The sequence below is a fragment of the Fundulus heteroclitus genome, chromosome 1 (genome assembly GCF_011125445.2).
Source record: "Fundulus heteroclitus isolate FHET01 chromosome 1, MU-UCD_Fhet_4.1, whole genome shotgun sequence".
Lineage (NCBI taxonomy): Eukaryota > Metazoa > Chordata > Actinopteri > Cyprinodontiformes > Fundulidae > Fundulus > Fundulus heteroclitus.
The window spans coordinates 34680428-34701910 of record NC_046361.1 but is presented as its reverse complement, the minus strand read 5'-3'; the positions used below and the strand labels follow the sequence as shown (position 1 = coordinate 34701910).

At 39.5% G+C, this 21483-nt stretch overlaps 1 protein-coding gene across 5 annotated transcripts in view; it reads right to left on the bottom strand.

Annotated features, from left to right (window-relative positions):
- The window catches only part of acap3a (ArfGAP with coiled-coil, ankyrin repeat and PH domains 3a), an 86235-nt gene that overhangs the window by 45183 nt on the left and 19569 nt on the right, over positions 1-21483 (bottom strand). For 4 of the 5 annotated variants that reach the window (XM_036141690.1, XM_036141692.1, XM_036141691.1 and 1 more), the window contains exon 2: positions 2425-2482. In XM_036141690.1, coding sequence (XP_035997583.1) covers positions 2425-2482 — 58 coding nt within the window. Of the gene's footprint in view, positions 1-2424; positions 2483-6692; positions 6714-21483 lie in introns of those variants that run through there. The other variant, XM_036141695.1, reaches the window with a different exon arrangement.

The following is a 21483-nucleotide window of genomic DNA, read 5'->3' as shown; positions in this document are numbered from 1 at the left end:
GTTTTTCTCCCTTTTTCTACTAATTTGAGATGCAGGATTACTACAATGCCTGCTTCACTTTTGATATGTTTAAGAAATCATTCATTTAGATTCTGATTAATCTTTCTTATTCAGTGAACAAAGCTAAAACTGACAGATTATTGTTATTTTTTTATATCTTTTATACCATGACACAAACCAGGTCCTAAATGCAGTAGTTTTGTTGTGATATTGCTTTGTGTGCTATAAATAATGTGCATGAAATTTTCATGCTGACAAGTTTTACATGTGGGCTCTGGTAACGTTTCCTGTAATTATCTTAATTCATCCTATATTTGGTTAAAAAATAAATAAAATTGGAGACACTTATATATATTAAGATTAGAGCTTACTCTTATTTGTCCCAAGTATATATCCAACATGCACTGCTGCGATGAAAAATCTTACATCCAGATTAGCGTTTAGGTTTGATTAACAGCACACATTTGTTTACAGCATTAACTACTTAGTCATAGAAAGTTTGGAAACCATTTTATAATTCTTTTTAAAAGTTTAAGTAAGGATGGAAAAACCGAAATTGAATATGTGAAATGTTCAAGTTGCCAGATTTCATCATTCATTAAAAACATTGTATTACTGTTTTTAACATGACATTATCTTTTTAAAAAATGTCTACATTTATTTTCCATTTGCTGCACAACACCTTGATTAGTTTAGTTATTCCATGAGAACCTGCAGAAAAATCAGATAAACGTGCATCGCTTCACAAGTTTCTCGGTTTTCTGGCTTTCAGAACCTCTAAACTAGTTGTTTGCCTCTTAAATGTTATCATTTTAATCTTTACTAATAAAACAAAGTTCATCAGAGATTGCAAACTTTGCTTTAAAGATCTTTGCTTCAGTCTAAGATCACCCAGTCTAGGTTTTGAGATAGAGCAGAAATAATTTGGTTCAGATGCAAAAAAAAAAGGTAGTGAAATGGCCCTTTAACGTACTGCCAAGTTGTTGTTTTATAATTTGTAGAAAATATAGGTAATATAACCCAACGAGGTGACTATTATCTACATGTCCAGAATATTTAGAAAATGTCGAAAATATCCAGAAATTTCAGTCTGTAAAAGTATAACATTTTGGAAAAGGAAATCTGTAGGAACTTTATGCATAAGGCTCCATAAATTATTGCATCTCTCCAGAGTGCACAACTACATGAGCCTACAGGAGTACCTTAAAGCAGTTTTTGGCTAAGGAGAGTTAATTTCAACTTCACACCACATGAAAAGCAAAGAAAAGTTGGTCTAATCTAAAACTTCTCGCAGAGCAAGAAGTTAAAAGGGCGTACCAACAACCAGGCCCGGCTTTCCTTTATATCAATGTGGAATATTTAGTGCCTTACAAATGTATTCACAGCGCTTGGACTTTTTTTTTTTTACCATTTACCGTGTTGGAGCCACAAGCCTTAATGTGTTTTTAGGGACTGTATATCACAAAGTAGTTCTTTTAAACATTCTGCCTTCCCTTTTTCCCATAAAGCCCAGATTAGTGCTTTACATGACTAATAGTCATCCTGTCGACAGATTACCCGAGCTGAGCAATGGCTCTCTGCAGCTCCTCCAGAGCTACCGCGGGAATCTTTACTGCTTCTCTGATAAATGCTCGGCTCCTTGCACGGCCTGTCGGTGAAAGTGGACGGGTAAGATGAAAACTTCAGCAACACCAGAAGTATTAGGAGCAAACTTTATAAGCAGACCAACACGTATGCTCTGAATGTTTGCTCCTAATACTTCAAGTGTTGCTGAAGATTTCATCTCACCAGTTCGTTTCACCCTCTTCATGCACCCTGGATGTTGGTGAATTTTTTGGATCTGTGCAGTTAGGTGGACGGTCATGTCTTAGAGAGTTTGCAGCTGTGCCACAACCATTTTCAGTTTCAAATAATAGGTTGAACAGAGCTTTTCGTCTGATAACCTAACTCTGCTGCAAACATCCCCGAACCTGCATCCCTGACCTTCCTGCTGTGTGACTTGACCTTCCAGATGCTGTTTGTTCACTAATGTTTTCCAAGAACCCCCCCCCCCACTCCCTCTTTGAGGCCTTTACAGAACAGCTGCATTTACTCTGATATTTAGGTTCATGGTTCTTTGTTCAACCTTTATTTATTTAGGGTCATGAGATTAAAGTGGACTGAATTCAAAAGCACATTACACTTGATTACACTGATTTTTGTTTCCTTCCAGTTTACAATTACACGCTCCTTTGTCCTGTACTCCATGTGAGTATTTTTACAAGGCACTGTTTGGCGCAGCCATTGCAATGCAATCACAACTGAAACAAATTAATTATGGTTACATGATTACATGTTCATTGTACAGGAAAGAAAAGGACCAAAATGTTAATCTTTCCAATCATCAGCACAAATAAAGGGATTTAACAATAAAAAGTACTTTACCTTATCTAGTTTGGCTTCGATCTCCACAACTTCTGTCTCCACTTCATCAATATTTGCCCTGTAGAAAATAAAAAAGGAGAAAAATCAGTTAATGGCTGTAAAGCAAAATTTCACCGCACAACTTGAACAAATTCCACCAAGGTCATTCATCTCGAAGGAAAACAGCCATTTTCCAGTCTGTTGGTGCTTTCTCACATTCTCACAGAGTTCTGTGACACTCCATAAATCTGCCAGTGACAGATCTGGGTATTTTTTTTTTTGTTTTTTTTGTGGACCAAAAGCCAGACGTGTCTGAGCTGCACCCGCTGAGAGAGTTTGGGTCTGCTCGGATCGAGCGAGACGCCGCTGTGGAAGCGGCGCGCCTCTGTCAAAACAAAGCGACAGACGCGGTCTCCGGACAGCGAGGTGAGACGTGGCCGGGGCGGTTTTATGACACAAACCGCCTACACACTACCGAAACCGCCGCCGCCAAATCCACGCCCAGCCACATCTGGAGCCCCCACCCCAACCCTTGAGAGAGATGTGAGTTATGCGCGCGCACGGTCCATGATGCAGGCCCTTATAAAAACAGAGTGGGTGGACTATAAGCTGATGTGCTGCAGCTATCTCTGGCTTCCAGCTGCTCAGAGGGACTTTATGGGTTCACTATTACAATGTTCTAACGACAATTGACTTTTAGCACCAACCGACAGTCAGCTGGACGGGCTTAGATCTGTGGTTGGGCCATAAAACTCCCAACAACTGCACCAGTGGAGCTCAAGGAAACAAGAACTAATCCTTTTCTCACGTCAATGAAACCTGAAGTCCAAATGTTGACCCTCCAAAAGGAGGAGCATGAGTGTGTGCCATGTTGAGACTTTTGACTTTTAACCTTTTAGCTTTATGTCCATGCCATGTCATCACGGACGCAAACTATTTCTGACTGTCAAGAGGCTTAAAGTACAGTGTAAAAATCTTTCCTAAACCTCCCTGGAGTCTTTTTGTAGAAAAGAATTAGAATGAGGAAAACAAAACAAAACTGGGGATAAAAAAAGAGAAAAATATTTGAGCTGCAAAACTTGCAACGCTGTGAGAAAATAGTTTTACCAATTAGCAATTAATTTTGTTTTTACATTTATTGTCTTAAATGTTACAGATCAAACAAAGAATTGCAAATAATGGTTTAATTAATAAATAAAAATCTATCCATTACATTTTTTTTCGCTATGGGAAAAAGTAATTATCCCCCAAGACATTATGACAGCTTGTCAACAACGGCTGTCAAACCTTTCTGATAAAAGCGTTTCCGCCCTATCCTCTCAGCAGAATCGTTTGAATTCAGCTACATTAGACAGTTTTCACCTTGAGTTTAAAGTCACACCACAGAACCTCAATCAGATTTGATCAGAACACTACAAAGTATTAATTTTATGGTTATTGTCCTGACACATGACCCAAATATACTTGAGCTTAAGGCAAGGCGAGTTTATGTATGTAGCACTTTTCAGTAACAAGACAATTCAAAGTTCTGTACAGGAACAGAAAAAACATTACAGAGGGAAATATTACATAGGAAAAGAAAAACATTACATTAACACTGGAATAAGCTAAGTAAATCCTTTATTAGACTTATTTTGTTTCCCTGGATCAAGCTTCATGTCTAATATTCAAGGCTTAATTGTTTCTATATATACACATCAGCAAACATACATAAAATGTAAAATCAAAGTTCTTGCATACAATCACTGTACTTAATTGTTTCTTTTCATAATAAGAAACAAACTAGATACATCATTGGGGGGTTTGTGATCTAAAGTAATTTTATCCAACTTTTCTAAAGCGACATCTAAAATAACTTCTTATGTAAATCCTTGACTAGACTTCTTTAGTTCCCCAATGTCTGCAAGTACATTTCTCGGTATGCTGTCTGTGCCGATTTCTAATTGCATTAATGAAATGCATATTTACTGTGTGCAGAAATGCAATGAAATAATTCTTAATTTATCGATTTGGGAAAGTTTAAACCCTTCCTAAACCTAAGGGTGACCACTTCTGTCAGCTCCTTTAGTGGACCTTCCTCACACACTTCACTTCATTTGATACTGAAGTTATGCACTGCAAAGACGGAACAAAAAATAAAGTACAATCTTCTTGAAATAAGTCTATTCGCCTTTGATTTGAGCAGGTAAATGAGATTATCTGCCAATGGTATAGGATTATTTTCACTTAAATCTCATCTCCATCATCTTATTCCAAGTGCAGTATATCTATCTTTTTTTTAAGGGTCAAAAAACTCATTCCATTGGCAGATTGTCTAATTCACCTGCTCAAATCAAGGACAAATACACTAATTTCAAGAAAATTGTACTTACTTTTAGTTCAGTGCTTGCAGTGTGCTGTAGCCGCCTCATGACGAGAGCGTTTGTGGCGTATTTCGGCCACGGCTGGCACCGAACATAACTCTGATCTCATCTCTTCTCTCTCTCTGGTCTCTCTCCGTGTGGATTAGCTCGCATGGGCCGGCTCAGGGGACGAAGGATGGCACGTGTTGTCCACCCCCACAGCTTCTACTAGCCTCCTTTTGCATGACCCGAGCGAGAGGAGGGAGGAATCCTCCAGAGAGGAAATGCATGTCAGAAGTCATAACTCACAGAGACTGGAAATATGCACTACCTAAATAACCGAGCCCATACTATTGCACATGTGGACGGCTGTTATCGTAAACAGGACTGATTTCCTACTGAACAGCTTTGAACTGACCAAAGCTGGGGTTGCTGTCAGTGTGTAAACCCGTTTTCAGTGCTGAAGCCAATTCCGTTTTTTGTCAAACTACTCCTTTTATGTGATAATGGAGAGCTTAGCAGGCATCGGTTTTCTCTTTGGACCCGTTGTCCCTATGCGTCCAAGTCGCCGCCAGCTGATTCTGAAATGTCAGGCTTTATTTTCCAAATGGCAATATTGGCTTTCAGAAGCTTTGCTATTTTCAGATGACTGTCGGTTTATCAGAAGCAGCTTATTATTGCCTCTCAGTAGCCACAGCCTCTGAAATAGCTGAAGTGAAATTATGCACGCGAAACCAATTTCTTTGACCAAAAGGCAAATTATTATCAAACACACTAGACATTTTTCTAAGGGTTTGGGGGATGTTTTGACTTTATCTCAAAATTTGCACTCAAAAGGGTTCTTGATGTCACAAGGGGTTGTTTTTGCTTTTGTTAGACTCGGGCCTACTAGCATGTTGGCCTTATCTAGCCTGAGCAGGGGGCCTAAAATGTTTGCCAACGTTCTTGCTCCTCTGGAGTATTTTTCTGAAACAGTCTACTGTTTGCATTAACACTGGAGTAACTACAGCTCAATGTTTTTCCAGATGTTTTAATATTGTTGATCACATGGTTAAGATGCGTTAAAGTTATTTTGCAAGCATGTCAGACAAACAGGTGAATACACTTGAAGAACATCTCATACGGTCATCGCAACATCAATCAGATGTTTTATCCCTTGCATAATGAATTTGCACAGCAATGACATTTTGAGTCTGTTGGATGGTTTAACGGCAGACTTAAAACCGACGAACGTGCCTAAGATGCTAAAGATTGCGGAGAGTGTGTCCTAGTGGAGGGTCACACAATATACAGTGTAACTGCCATCAAGAGCAGTTATGTTGTTTAAGTTAATTTCATAGTTTTAATTTGCAATAAATATGTTAAAAAACAATGTTGATTTAATAAAATCAACAATTGAAGGTAAAAATGCACATTTGGAATATATGTCCACTTTCCAGGGTGGAACCAATGTTCAGTGTGTTGTTTCTGGTCGGATCGATGGTTTAAATGCACGCTAGATTCAGTAGAGGGCAGCACGCTGGATTTTTCCCTGTCCATGACGTTTGCAATTCTCACGGCATAATTGATGACACCTGTGTCTGATTAAATGCCAGTAAACGCAAAGAACGCCTTGTGTCCATTATTCGAATTGGAGGGAGGGTGATGAGAACCATGCATCCAGGCTCTCTGTCCCCGTGATGTATGTGATGACACTTTACGTTTAATGCAGCATAAAAAGTTTTAGAAGGTACAGAAGTGGTAAACTGGTTAGGAAACTTGTTCAGATTAAAACTCCTTGTTTGAAGAAGATGGACAGATTATTCCTTATTTGGGAACTATGTTTCCAACAAGGGCTGCACAGTGGCACTATTGCCTTGGGGGTTCAAATCCCAGACTGAGTGTAGTTTGCATGTTTTCCCTGTGCAAGCAAACCAAAAACGTGACTGTTGGGTTAATTGATCTCACCAAATTGTCCTTAAGTGTGAACGTGCATGGTTACTAATTCCTGTGTTGCTCTGTGATGGACTGGCAGCACTCTCTTCTCACCCAATGAGGGCTGGAGATAGCCACCTGCACGGATAAGCGGTTATAGACAATGGATCCAATAAACTCTGAAAAAGTTAGTTTTCTGATTAATGCTCTCCTTGCCTGGCCGTCCAGCTAAGGTGGTCAGCAATGCTGTGGTAGGTTTTCGGATGATTGGTTGTAATATTTGTTCAAAGCTTAAGATACTGTGTTAAAACCTAAAACTGCTCTAAACTTCTCCACAACTTTATCCCTGACCCGTCTGCTGGGTTCACTGGTCTTCGTCATGCTGTTTGCTCAGTAATTAGGGCTGGACGATATATAAAAAAACAACATACAGATAAAATTTAAATCACATTGATAGATATCGATAGTTATCAACAAATTCAAAACATATATTTTAAGTGCAGCCCTGGCCATTTTATGCTGTTTGTGCTTAGTGACCTATTTTTAGATAAAGAAGAAACAAACGCTGAATTCAAACTCAACCCTTTATTCAACCAACTTTTTACCAAAACTGCAAGTATTTAAAAACTTAATAAGAAAAAAATAAATAAATAAAAAAAAAATTAATAAGAACGCATGCTCTCTGAACTCTCTGAAGGGGGCGGGGCTTTGTTCTTGGGTCTGTGTTTGTGATTGGTTGGGATGATGTAATGACTGTAATATTAACTTGCATGGCTAGAATGCAAAAGGAAGGAGAACTTTTATTCTATTTAACTTTTTATTCACCTTTTTTTCTATCATTGATATACGTCTATCGATCGATATATAATGTTATTGAATTATCGTCTGGCCCTATCAGACTAATGTTCTCTAACAAACCTCTGAAGGCTTGACAAAACAAAAAGAGCTGGATTTATACTTACATAAAATTAAACTACACACAGACAGACTCTCAGGGTTGCAAATTCCTTTTGAACAAATGACTATACTAGTGGTTTCTGAAAATATTACTATGTAGGGGTATCAGAGTGCGCTTCAGATTAAATGTTTTTAAAGTCTTTTTCCCTTCATTTGAAAGGCACTTTAAATCTCAACGTATCTTTTTTTTATATATAATCTTAAAGAAACAGAAAAATACTGAACAATCTTGGTCATTCCTGCAGCGGCGAACAAGCGTGCCACCTGTTTGCTGCCGGGGCTTCAGCCGGACGTCGCCCCGCGGCAGATGTGCGCCCTCTGACTCACAGGACAGCTGCTGCCCTCAGGCCGTGTCCTCCACCGCCTCCGTCTCACTGCACACGCCTCCCGTAATGGATGCACATGCTGCCCCCCGGGCCCCGTAGCCATGGCTACAGCCTCTTAAGTGGAACGAGGATTTCCCAGTCGTGCAGGCGGGCTGACCTTTACCCGCGGAAGCTACACGGCCAGCAACACGACAAGCAACAGGGCTCCTGTGGCGGGCGGATACTTAAAGCCTCGTCAGAAAACTATTACGCTGCAGTAAAGCCCGTCTGCGCTCGACACGTTAACCCTGCACACCCCGTCCTTCGCCGAGGTTCAGGACTCAATAGATGCGGCACATTAAAAAACAGAAAACAGGCCTGCGTGAAAGCTGTGTAGTTAGGCAGCGCTTTAACGACATAATAAAAAATAGACTATGCTGAGCGAGCTAAAGCTCTGGTGGTTTCTGGCTGGCGACTTGCTGACTGGGAACCCGGAGAAAGGACTGCAAAGCTCCAATATTCTGATCTGTTTTATCCTAACTAAACAATAGGAACAGAAACAGAAAATGCAAGAAAAAAAAAAAGGAGTTGAAACACCTGACAATAAACTAATGCAAAAGTTCTTGCAGCATGAGTGTGAAGCAGATGTTTAAGCACCGCTCGGCTGGGCTCCAATGACCCAAAGAGATGCTGGGTCGGGCCCTTAGATCAGTCTGGTGGTTTGTTGGGGGGGTGGGGGGGGGGGGGGGGATTCTGAGTAAGCTAACACCAGTTTCAGGTAGTGACCCACCAAAATAAAATAAGACCCCAAAACCATTGTGTAGCTGTAGGCTGTCACTAGCTACGTTTACATGGACAAAAGTGATCAGAATAAAGGGCCAATCGGAATAAAAATGCATAACGTAAACAAGCCAAGCGAAATATTATGATCATGTCAAGATCAATCGGAATGAAATTGTAATCCGAATGAGAGGGGCGGTTTATGCCGATTGATAATCCGATCAACGTGGATATAAACGCCTGTCAAGCTCAAGTTATTCCAAATGTGGCAAACTGACCCATGTCCGCGTGTGCGCCCGACGTAAACGTGACGTATTTCTGCGTTGGTGAGGGTCGGAAATACGTCGGGAAGCAAACCTGTCGGGGATCCCGATACAACCTCTCTGTTCGAAAAACAATAAAAGAGCTCTAAACTGTTGCTTACTCAGTAACTTTTACACGTTAATTAGAACATCGTGCAAGTCCAGCCTGGAGGCTCGGAAGACAAACAAACTTGTTTAATACTGCTTTGTTCACTATTTTTGTAGTTTAGCAAAGACAGAAGTAATTCTTCTTCTGTGTTTTTTTTTTTTTTAGGGGAATTTGATAACTGCGCATGTCATAAACCCAGATGCATATATACGCACGTTATGATCGGATTAATTAATTATGTGCCCATATAAACGGAACAATCCGATTATTTAATCCGATCGTGACATTTTGTGCATGTAAACATAGCTACTGAAATCAAATTAGCAACAGATGAGAGATGCTGCATAGTAGGCAGCCCGGGATGACAAGACATGCCACTAAATTTCCTGGGTTTGGCATTTTCACACAATTTCACTTTCCTAAATGTTCCCCTCACACTGGAACCAACCAATGTTGCTAGTGTTGAATAAATGACCTTAAAGGAGACGTATGCACTCAAACAGCTGAGGTCACATTACCTCACGTCATAACACTGTAGATTGAGCACTTAAACTGTGCCGTAATTTGCCCTAATCCAATCCTGATGCATTTAAGGTGGATGGATGTTAGATTTCTGCAATATCCTGCAACTATTGTTTCTCAGGCCTGGGCTTTTATTTCAGCCTGAAAGCTTCAACACACCCTTCATAATAAAACTGCTTTAGATTTCTGTACAGAAAGCTGGAAGCTCACATTTCTGGTTCAGACTAAGCCCAACATGACGCAACATAAACTCTGCAATCCTGTTTAGCAACAATAATCTGCACTAATAGCCTTGCAAATATTATCCGCCTACATCGTTAGGGAAAAAAAAAAAGAAGTTACTTGATTGGAAAGCATTGCAGGCCTAAATATTTGGTGAATACAGACAGAAGAGCTTACGTAGCATTTACTGTAAGATGCTGGGTTATGGCACATACTGCAGGCCAGGCACAACAAATGATGCTTACATTATCCCGATCAGCTTTCCCACAGAATAAACTTCCACCACTGGAAGTCTGCTCGGACGGTTCGCTGAGCGTGTGGCCAAACAGCTGACTGGGAACAGCTCTTCAAGCTTCTTTACTACAAGCCAACCCACTCATTTAGTGGGTTAAATACAGACACCACCAAATGATTTTGTCCAAGGAGCCTCAAGTGTCAGGAAAACATGCACGAATGCATGTTTACAATGTGAATATGCTGAAATTAAGTTAGCTGATTGTTTGAGGCACACTTAAAAGTCCTTAAATTTTCTCAGAAATTGATGGCGCACCTTATATACAGTATAATTACCGTTGTGCTTACTGACCGATTTTATGTGGTGCAATGTTCTGAAAAATCTGTTAAAATGAGTAAAGTACAACTTTGGTTAGCAACGAAGCCGCTCCACTCAATGGATATTCGGAGGATTACGGAACACTGTGTCAGGACCCCTGAGCTGTCTACAAAACTGCCTGACTGTAATGTCTAAACTTGAAGTGCATTCATGTAAAGGCAGCCCGCGCCAGGAGTATGCACTAGCAACAATAAACCGAGTAAATTATTTCAGTATAAAAGTTCAGTTTATTTTGGCTTTATGTTAGAAACAGGGCAGTGTAGTTCAACTAACCTGTCCTCCCGACAGAGATGGATAGAGAGTTGCGTACGTGGAGGGGAGGAGGGATATTACACACTTGGGAAGAATATTTAATGCGCCTTATAATCCGGTGCATCTTATGATCCCAAAAATGCGTAAATGTTTCAGATTATATATATATATATATATATATATATATATATATATATATATATATATATATATATATATATATATATATATATATATATATATATATATTAGGGCTGGGCAACGATTAAAATATTTAATCGCGATTAATCGCACTGATTAATCGCGATTAATCGCGATTAATCGCATTGTATTTACAAACTCCAAGAATGAATTCAAAAGTAGTGTAAAGAGCACTTTTATTTTAATGTTCTGCTGCCATATGAACAAAAGTGTTGTAACATTTGTAGCACTTATCAGTAACACATATTTAGTGTAAAGCTCAACTTAAACATGTAAAACAAAAAATAGCAATAATAATAAATTAAAGCTTATTGCCACTGACAGGGAATTCTCTTTATGGGGAAAAAATCTACCAAAAACAGGCAATTTCTGAGGTAACAGCAGGGAGCAGCATTACCATTTTATGTTCAATACCAAAGTTTAACTTGGCAGTGGTTACAACTAACTTGTTTCTGTCATATTCCATGCTGGAAGAACTTTAAACTGAAATGCTTGCTAACTCGATATGCTTGCGTTGCTTGCGTTTATTTGACGTTAACACGCGGTTTTTTGTTGTTGCTTTCTCGCGCGCATATAGTGAATGGCAGGGGGAAAACAGGCAAAAACACATGGATACTTTGAAACGAGAAGCGACTTCACCGACGGCGTCGATGCAGACCCCCCCCCCCCCCCCCCCGCTCCGCTCCGCTCCGCACAAAACTTGTTCCGGCCGCCAACTCACCGCCTCGCCTCGCCTAAGCTCGCTCGCGGTACCTGCGGGAAACACCGCCTTCCGCATGTCAGCTGTGTTTTTTTCCGGCCAGCACCTTTCTTCCTCTTTGAATCTGAGGCTGGGCTGACAGCGAGGTTATTGGCGCATTATCGCCACCTACTGTTCTGATTCAAACCCCTACACCGCAGCAACAGACCTTCACAAAATAAAAGCATGTGACCAACATGCGTTAACGCGCGTTAAAGAAAATATCGCCGTTAATAGTCTAATGAGTTAACGCGAAATTAACGCGTTAACTTGCCCAGCCCTAATATATATATATATATATATATATATATATATATATATATATATATATATATATATATATATATATATATATATATATATATTAGGGCTGGGCAAGTTAACGCGTTAATTTCGCGTTAATTCATTACACTATTAACGGCGATATTTATTTTATCGCGCATTAACGCATGTTGCTCACATGCTTTCAGTCAGTGTCAGTCAGCACTCACGGCAGCACTCTCCCGCTCCCCCTCCCCTCTCGTACATGGCTTAGCGGCTCCAGCCAATCAGCACGCAGGCTCAGCCTGGCCCGCCCACTCAGCTCTCACACAAACTTAACAAAGAAACAGCTGAGAGAGACCGCAGCATTGAAAAAACATGAACAGAGGAAGTAGCACCGTTTGGCTTTATTTTAATACCGTAAATGAAATCAAGCTGTATGTTTTGTAAAAAGCCGGTTCATTTCAGTGGAAACACAACAAATTTATCTAAGCACGTGAAAAAACATGAAAACGTCGAGCCCCAGAAACGGAGAGAGGAGACGAAACTTCTCTCACTGCCCCGACAGACCCACAGACTGACGTCTCTGACTGAGGCGTTTCAGTCCTCCAGGGAACATCCAGGTAGATCAGTGGATGGATGGATGGATGGATGGATGTTACTGGAGCCCACACATAACATGTAATTAAGACCTTGAAAGAACCCAGTACATATATTAAAAAGTGTTATTTAAGATAAGATAACATTAGCTAATCCTTTTTTTATCCCACGACGGGGAAATTTATAGGATTAAAGCAACAGGCAGGTGCACACAACACAGACAAAATTACATAAGGATTGAAATATATAAGAGGTGGATTAGTGAAAAAACACTGAACATAACATTATTATTATTATTATTATTATTATTATTATTATTATTTAATTGTAATAATAAAATAAAAACCACAAAACCCAAAATGTCAACAGTTTCATGATACATCAAGCTTAGGGACTGGCTAATATACAGCAGGTCAAAAAAGGCCATATTTTGGCTGCAGTGCTTGCTGTTCTCTTATGAAGAAAAGATCAAGTAGTGCACTAAATTCAATAGATGGGTTGAAAATATCCTGTATAAAATAAGTGCTACAAATGTTACAACACTTTTGTTCATATGGCAGCAGAACATTAAAATAAAAGTGCTCTTTACACTACTTTTGAATTCATTCTTGGAGTTTGTAAATACAATGCGATTAATCGCGATTAATCAGGGCAATTAATCGCGATTAAATATTTTAATCGTTGCCCAGCCCTAACATATATATATATATATATATATATATATATATATATATATATATATATATATATATATATATATATATACACCTGCCTTGTGTTATTATGCACCAGATAATATTTCAGAACAGAAACAAAGAAAACACTGGAAATTAAGTGTTAAATGCTGCAAGACTACCCTGTGTTTTAATGTATGTATTTTTTTTGCTTTGTGATGATATAACTTCAGTGGGAAGCACCTTTTACAGTTACAATAACCACATTTCATCACTTCATGTAGTGAACTGGTGCTGCTGGTGATCTCCACTCTCTTAATTGTCAGAGCAGCAAGGGAAGCTAGCTGCTCGACCACTCCGTCTATCATCCATCCTTCTTTTCCTCTGGCGTGTGTTTTAAAAACAACCCCTGCGCTGCTGACGGGAAACATAAAAAAAGGAAGGTGAAAGAAGAGGAGAAAGGTAAACCCGAGCTGGCTCACGATAAATATGCCTCTCTCCTGACTCCGCGCAGCTCTTCCAAAACCAACAATGTGCATTTTCTTGTGTCTGAAGTGGATATCTGGTCTGTCAGCGGGTGAAGAGCGCTGCCTCATAGGGCCAGCCTGCCTGCTGAACTTTTGCCCGTCTGCTCCCTACGCCGCTATCGCCTCTTCCTCCTCACACGCCGCCAATTATCCCTTTTATATGCTCATATGTTAGCTGTGTGGTGAATCTCTTAAAAGCCACAGACCACAGCTCATAAACCCTAAAAGGAAAGGAGGAGCCGGTGGATCAAAATAAAACCTCAAGAAGTGAATCGATAATCCTGGTGCAGAGAACCTAGAAGCTCAACATAACAGCAACAGTTACAGCACAAATAAATAAAATGTCAGTCGCAACACCACAGATTGGCAAACATCCGTATATCTGTCAGCTTTAAATGTTCACACGCCCTGAGATTCACTCACTGACAGTTGCACAAGTCAGTTTAATTAAGCAGAAAAGATGTTTTATTGAATTTCAGCCTTATATCTTAATTTGGCTGTGATCAGATGATTTTACTTTTACCAGAGGAAGACGGAGGAGCTAAGCAATACCCTGTGTTATGATCTAGGGCAAAAGAATAGGCAGGCAAATATAGGCCAAAAAACAAAGCTCCGTTTAAGTGATGATTACCAGTTACTACATAAAAATAAAACAATTCTATCATACTTTGATCTTTCAATCAATTTCATCTTTCCAGATAAAACCCTAAGACTTTGCCTGGGACTAGTCAAGCTGATTTTTTCCCTTGACTGGTCCTGACAGGTAACCGGCCAGCGGGAAACTACAAAAATACGCCTTTTTTTTTTTCCGCAGAATGCATCACACTAAACACTACCAGGTCACGTCAACACCACCGCCTTCACTCTGGACACTGTTAATGAGGGAAGAACAGTGAATGGCCCTTCATTTCAGTGCAGAGACAACAAATTACTGGAAAAGGAACCATTTCATCCGACATGCGAGACGCATCTGTGATTCATTCAAGCTGCGACCGAGTGAGAGAGAGCAAGACTTTCAGCAAATGGTGGGAAAGCTAAACTAAGTTTCTCTGCTGGAGGCTTTCAAGTAACTCAAGGTCACTGAACAGGAAAAAAAATATAATACAAAGGAGATAAACAACAAAACAATGTAGGAACAATGAAGAAAATCCCCAAAAAATTATTGGTTTAATAAATGTAAGTTTAAAGAAGTGGGTTTTGAGATGAGGACAGAGAACCAGAGTCACAGATGTGTTGTGGGAGAATGGAGGGAGGTTACAGGAGAAGGCTCTGGACCCTAAGGTTGACAAGTGGGCAGGAGGGGTAAGAAGGACGGACGAGGAAGAGCGACGAGGAAGAGCGACGAGTTCAGGAGGCTGCTTGGTGACAAAGATGATCAGCGAGGTAAGGAGGTGCCAAGTTATTCAGACCTTTTGAACGTGAGGAGGAGAATCTTGTATTCGATGCCATATTTTACGGTAACCAGTGAAAATATTTAAGGATAGAGTACAACTAAGTCTCTCAGTTTTATCCTTTTTGTCTTTGACCTCTTCCCATCAGGGATCATCGTGGATTTAAAAATATTGGGCAACCTTCTTAAACTTTCAGAGTTCAGGTAACGATGATTTCGTGCTGCCATCCGCACTAACGGCAAAGTCGTTTTGAAGTAGCTTTTAACGAATGACCAGCTAACCAGAACACAAGAACAAACTGCAATTCAGAGACGTTAAACTTCGCAACACTGTTATTAAACAGTGGATTATGCAGACTGAGACGGGAAAGAATAATAAGCAAGTATCTCTGCTGGTTGTATTCGAAACAGTGCTTCCCATGAGGAAAAAGTTCAACAACTTCCCAAACTAAGCGTGCCAACATTGAATTTTTTATGCTTTCTCCCACTGCTGCATCAGCTTGTGACTAAAGCATGCTGGACCTCGAGCAACATGTGCACATATTTTCAGAAAATCCCTCGGCGAGAGACGTTAGTTTTTTTTTTTTTTTGCTGCTGTCCGTCACAACACGAGCGTTTCACATGTGGTAAAGCGAGCATAGACGCCTGCCAGCGGGCGGTCAGTCAGCCAGTCCCTGAGACGAGGATAACATTTCCTTCTCAGAACCAGCAGATGAGTCCAATTCACTCAACATGCAGACGAAGAAAACTGGAGCGGACATTCTTACGCGGAAACATTGTAGTAAATCAAACAAAAGTTCCTGCAGCCAAGTTTAGTCCAACGACTGCTGCTGCCAAGATCCGTCACAGAGATATCCAAGGGGAAAGGAGGAAAGTCCGTCCAAAGTTTGGCATCTTTAAGAAAGAAAATGTCTTTTTTGGCATAGGTTGGACTGATAATCAGACTAATATACAGTATGTCTACTAGTTTAGATGAGGAAAACACACGTTTCTTCCCATAGAGATGACATAGAACAATCAACCCTGAATACAAATAATTAGTAATAATTTTTTGCCATTTTTTTCTCATTAAAAGTCAAAGTTTATCTCAGTAATGATAACAGCCTGCCCAATTGAGGCAAGGCAAATTTTTTTGTATAGTACATTTCAGTACAAAGAAAACGCAAAGTGCTTTACATGATTAAAACATAGACAAATAAAAACAGTTGGAATAAAATTTGAGACTAGCAAAACCTTTTTTTTTTATTTATCATTTAGAAAAATGTAATGTATTCTTTAAAAATGTGTGCATGCTATGCCATCATTTTAATGGCACACATACAGTTTTCTGTCCATATTATGCCTGGTGGACGCCTTATCTGCCAAATAAGGATTTTGTTTATTAGGAAATCTTGGAAGCCAGTCTTATCAACATTATGTAGTGCATTAATTTAAACAGATATGATAGTGAAGTTTTCATTTCTAATCTAATTCCCAGAGCCAGTTCATATTCAGAGCCAAAATGTGTCTGTTAGGAGCATTAAAGACAGAGACTCCACTCATATCAATTGGAGTACATTAAATAAGCCATTATACGAGTGTTTATAAGAGGGAGAAAATCCCAAGCAGAAAAAAAGCTCTTCCCTGTATCAGAGATTCACATTTGGTAAGCATAGCAGCCATTAAAGCCCCTTTCTGTCCTTTTTTTGGACGTCTTTAATAAGGAGGCAAAAGCAAATGATTGTTTTCATCACTGCTCTGCTTTGGCCGTTTGCCACCCTGACAAGCTGTCAAACATCTGGATTATCTGATTTTAGAATCCTCTGACAAACAAATAAGCTCATAAAGCAAATTCTTCTTAGATGAAAGTTGCATCTTTATCTGCATAAACTACACGGGTGGCTGTGCAAAAGCAAAAGCCTCAACTTCTAATGAATGACCTCAAATACCTCAGTCCTGGTCCAATAAACGTCCAAAGCATATCCAATACAAGGTCTGCTAAATCTTTTTTAGAGCTGTAAAATTAATTTAATCATTCATAGGCAAAGAAATGTGATTTTTTTTATTTTTGTTCAGAAAAAACAAGATCTTTGATTGATTCATTTGATAATTTGTGATATAACACCTTATGAAGTCAAAATGAATTGATCAGAGCAGGTGTTGGCGCCTGTTTACTGTTCTTCTGTAATATTTTCCGCACATTTCCAGATTCACAGCCCTGAGAGGTCTCTAGAAAGTCGTGCCACTGGTCTGCTATTTCCCCTGTAGCAAGAGTTCAAAGAATAACACAGCAGATGAAAGAAAAGCTCAATTTTCTATATCAGAGAAAGCCAAAAAGAGAGCATGGGGTCAGTTTTATAAACTGCTTTTTCAGCATTTAGTGTCTGCACTGACTTTAGTGAAAGACGTCCCTGAACTTCCTGCTGACACTGCTGTTATTTGGAGAAGAAAAAAACACAAAACGCTTTAAAAGACAATGAAAGGGAACGTGGCCATCGAGTCCTGAGGGACCTTGAGCTGTCTGCGGGTCAGAGGTGAGGTCACTCGGATGGACTCTCACACACAGCAGGACGCTGACATCCAGCTCACGCGCTCTCAGCCTCACCAGAAGGATGAGCGTGCGAGCCAGCGGAGCAGAGCGATTAACGATTAGAGCAGAAACGGTGATGCAACAGTCTGCAACTGCGCTGGGACAAATTTCACTCGCCGTAAATATTGTTCTAACCACACCGCTATATCTTCTCTGCTGAGCAGCGGTCTGCTGATACCAGACATAAACAAAGAAAAAAAAAAAAAAGATGAAGAACTGCAGATGCAAGATGACAGCTACTGCAATTACAGTAGTGCAATTAAATTCTCAAGGGTACAACATCCATCCACCACTGGGATGGTGAACGTATTCGTGAGGACGCTCAACAACATGTTGTCAGAAAGGCAGTCATTGTTTTAACAGCAATAGAAAAACTTTTACAATAATATACGGTCAAGGTTGAGCCAAAAAAAAGGAATATTTTAGGTATTCCCAGTAATATCCATCCTTACAACATACCCAAACAGATGCTATAACTCATAACAGATCAACATTTACATTTGGCAGCTCAATTTGTGAAAAACAAAAGGCAAAAAAAAAAAAAAAAAAATATATAACTTTTCTGGTCGATAACCAAATCAATATAACTTACTTTATTACAATTATGTATTGAGTTATTAAACACGATGCATTTTTCAACAAAATAAGACTTAATTCAACCCCGATTCAGTTTTGTCATTTTATATTTTGCTGAATTTCATAGACTTGTTTCCTATCTAAAACTATCTAAAAAAAATCTAATGATGTGGTTTATTGATATATAGGTGCCATGTGAGCAATGTAACATGGAAATATCCAACATATATTGAATATTAATGAAATATCTATCTCATTTCATTAAGAGATCCTACCACTTCTTTCTGATTTAAAATGCTTTCTGCTGTTAAAAGGCCTTAAAGGGGGTTTGACAACACATTTAATTTTTCTGAGGTTTTGGGGCTATAATATAACTTTGCCTGCAAGATGAATTCTCGCGGTATTTTTGCGTTCACAAACACATGAGAATCCATCTTGTATCGCTCCGGCTTCAACCGTTTGTGTCCGAACCAAAAACGGTTCGGGCCGGCCAATCACGTTTCTGTATTGAGGTTTAAGGCGGGACATATTGGTGGGACGAATGAAAGAGCAGCTGAGCTCACGGCCAAACCAACATAGACATGGCAGCACATTAAGACGCACGCGTAGCTGCTGCTATCACATCTGTTTTGTAAGAATTCACAATTTCTTCTTTGATAGTAGAACAGCAAGAAGCGCCTTGACTAGCTTACCTTCTTGTGGTTTCTCATAGAAGCTACTGCTGACATTTTTGATTTGATACCGTGATTGGCTAAAACCAACCTTTGGTAGGCGGCCCTATTTTCCCCCAGTAACTAGGGAGTATGTGCGCTACAGCATCGAATAACGAGGATTTTCTCATGTTCAGGGGAGGCTTAAAACTTTTAAAATGTCAAATGCTATATACTTTTATGTTATGTTCTAAAACCATCACATAATGAGAAAGTCATGTGCTGAAATATTTAGCATTTTATTTATTTAAATATATATATATATATATATATATATATATAACATTTATAAATATATAAATAACAATATACAAAAACATATATTTACATATATGTATACATATACATATACACATACTTATATATACTAGGAATGGGCAACGATTAAAATATTTAATCGCGATTAATCGCCCTGATTAATCGCGATTAATCGCATTGTATTTACAAACTCCAAGAATGAATTCAAAAGTAGTGTAAAGAGCACTTTTATTTTAATGTTCTGCTGCCATATGAACAAAAGTGTTGTAACATTTGTAGCACTTATTTTATACTGGATATTTTCAACCCATCTATTGAATTTAGTGCACTAGTTGATCTTTTCTTCATAAGAGAACAGCAAGCACTGCAGCCAAAATATGGCCTTTTTTGACCTGCTGTATATTAGCCAGTCCCTAAGCTTGATGTATCATGAAACTGTTGACCTTTTGGGTTTTGTGGTTTTTATTTTATTATTACAATTTAATAATAATAATAATAATAATAATAATAATAATAATAATAATAATAATAATAATGTTATGTTCAGTGTTTTTTCGCTAATCCACCTCTTATATATTTCAATCCTTATGTAATTTTGTCTGTGTTGTGTGCACCTGCCTGTTGCTTTAATCCTATAAATTTCCCCGTCGTGGGATAAAAAAAGGATTAGCTAATGTTATCTTATCTTAAATAACACTTTTTAATATATGTACTGGGTTCTTTCAAGGTCTTAATTACATGTTATGTGTGGGCTCCAGTAACATCCATCCATCCATCCATCCATCTATCCATCCATCCATCCATCCACTGATCTACCTGGATGTTCCCTGGAGGACTGAAACGCCTCAGTCAGAGACGTCTGTCTGTGGGTCTGTCGGGGCAGTGAGAGAAGTTTCGTCTCCTCTCTCAGTTTCTGGGGCTCGACGTTTTCATGTTTTTTCACGTGCTTAGATAAATTTGTTGTGTTTCCACTGAAATGAACCGGCTTTTTACAAAACATACAGCTTGATTTCATTTACGGTATTAAAATAAAGCCAAACGGTGCTACTTCCCCTGTTCATGTTTTTTCGCTGCTGCGGTCTCTCTCAGCTGTTTGTTTGTTAAGTTTGTGTGAGAGCTGAGTGGGCGGGCCAGGCTGAGCCTGCGTGCTGATTGGCTGGCGCCGCTGAGCCATGTACGAGAGTGGAGGGGGAGCGGGAGAGTGCTGCCGTGACAACGCGATGCAGTCAGCGCGCCTGCTGACTGACACTGACTGAAAGCATGTGAGCAACATGCGTTAATGCGCGATAAAATAAATATCGCCGTTAATAGTCTAATGAATTAACGCGAAATTAACGCGTTAACTTGCCCAGCCCTAATATATACATATAAAATTACCTATGAAATGTTTTCACACAGCCAGAAAACTGCTTGTTGTTGCAACCAAATCCTATGGGATTCTGTGAGAGTAGGGAGTAGCAAGATGGCGGCCAGTGACTTCAGGTTTTCGGCAAAATCAGCACTCCAGTGTATTATATAGCTCAGTGTTATCAATCTGTGAAACCGTGGGACCTGCTCATGGGCGGTCAGCTTTGTTGCTTCGCTCAAAAAAGGATCAGATCAGAAAATCTGATGTAGGTTGTCTTTCTGATTCATATTCTCCAATCAGAGCAAACCACAACGCTGTCATTGACCGTACGTTTATTTCATTTCTAAAGGCTGTCAAAATGTAAGGAAGGTCTGTTAGTAACTATTTGATTCCCCTTTGGGAAATATAGTTGACATTTTTTTTTAAAACCACCGCTAGCTACGTGATCTTCCTGTCGCTGCCCGGGAGAGCGAGTTCCCCGCCTGTCCGACATCCTGCAACCCAAACACTTCAACGAGCCATAAAAGCAGAATAATGGATTTGTAACGATTTGTAAGTGTTGCGCCAAGAAGAGAGGCGTGGATGGAGGGTGAAAGTGGTGTGTTAGGCGGTGGTGGTTGGGGGGGATGGGAGGTTTTGACCGTTTTTTCCAAATATGGTTTCAGCCAATCAGAGTGAAGTTAAGGAGAGATATTTGGCCTGACAAAACAAGTTGATGTTATGTTTCCAAATTAAATTCTTTGGATGAATTTACATATGCACCAATATGATAATGGTTTATATAGTGATGCCATGGCACCTTTAAATAGTAGCTGCGACCCGTTTTGCACATTATTCCAAAAAACCCCCCCCCAAAAAAAAAAAAAAACAGTCAAAGCTCCATTGATTCACATGGTAGAGACAGACGCA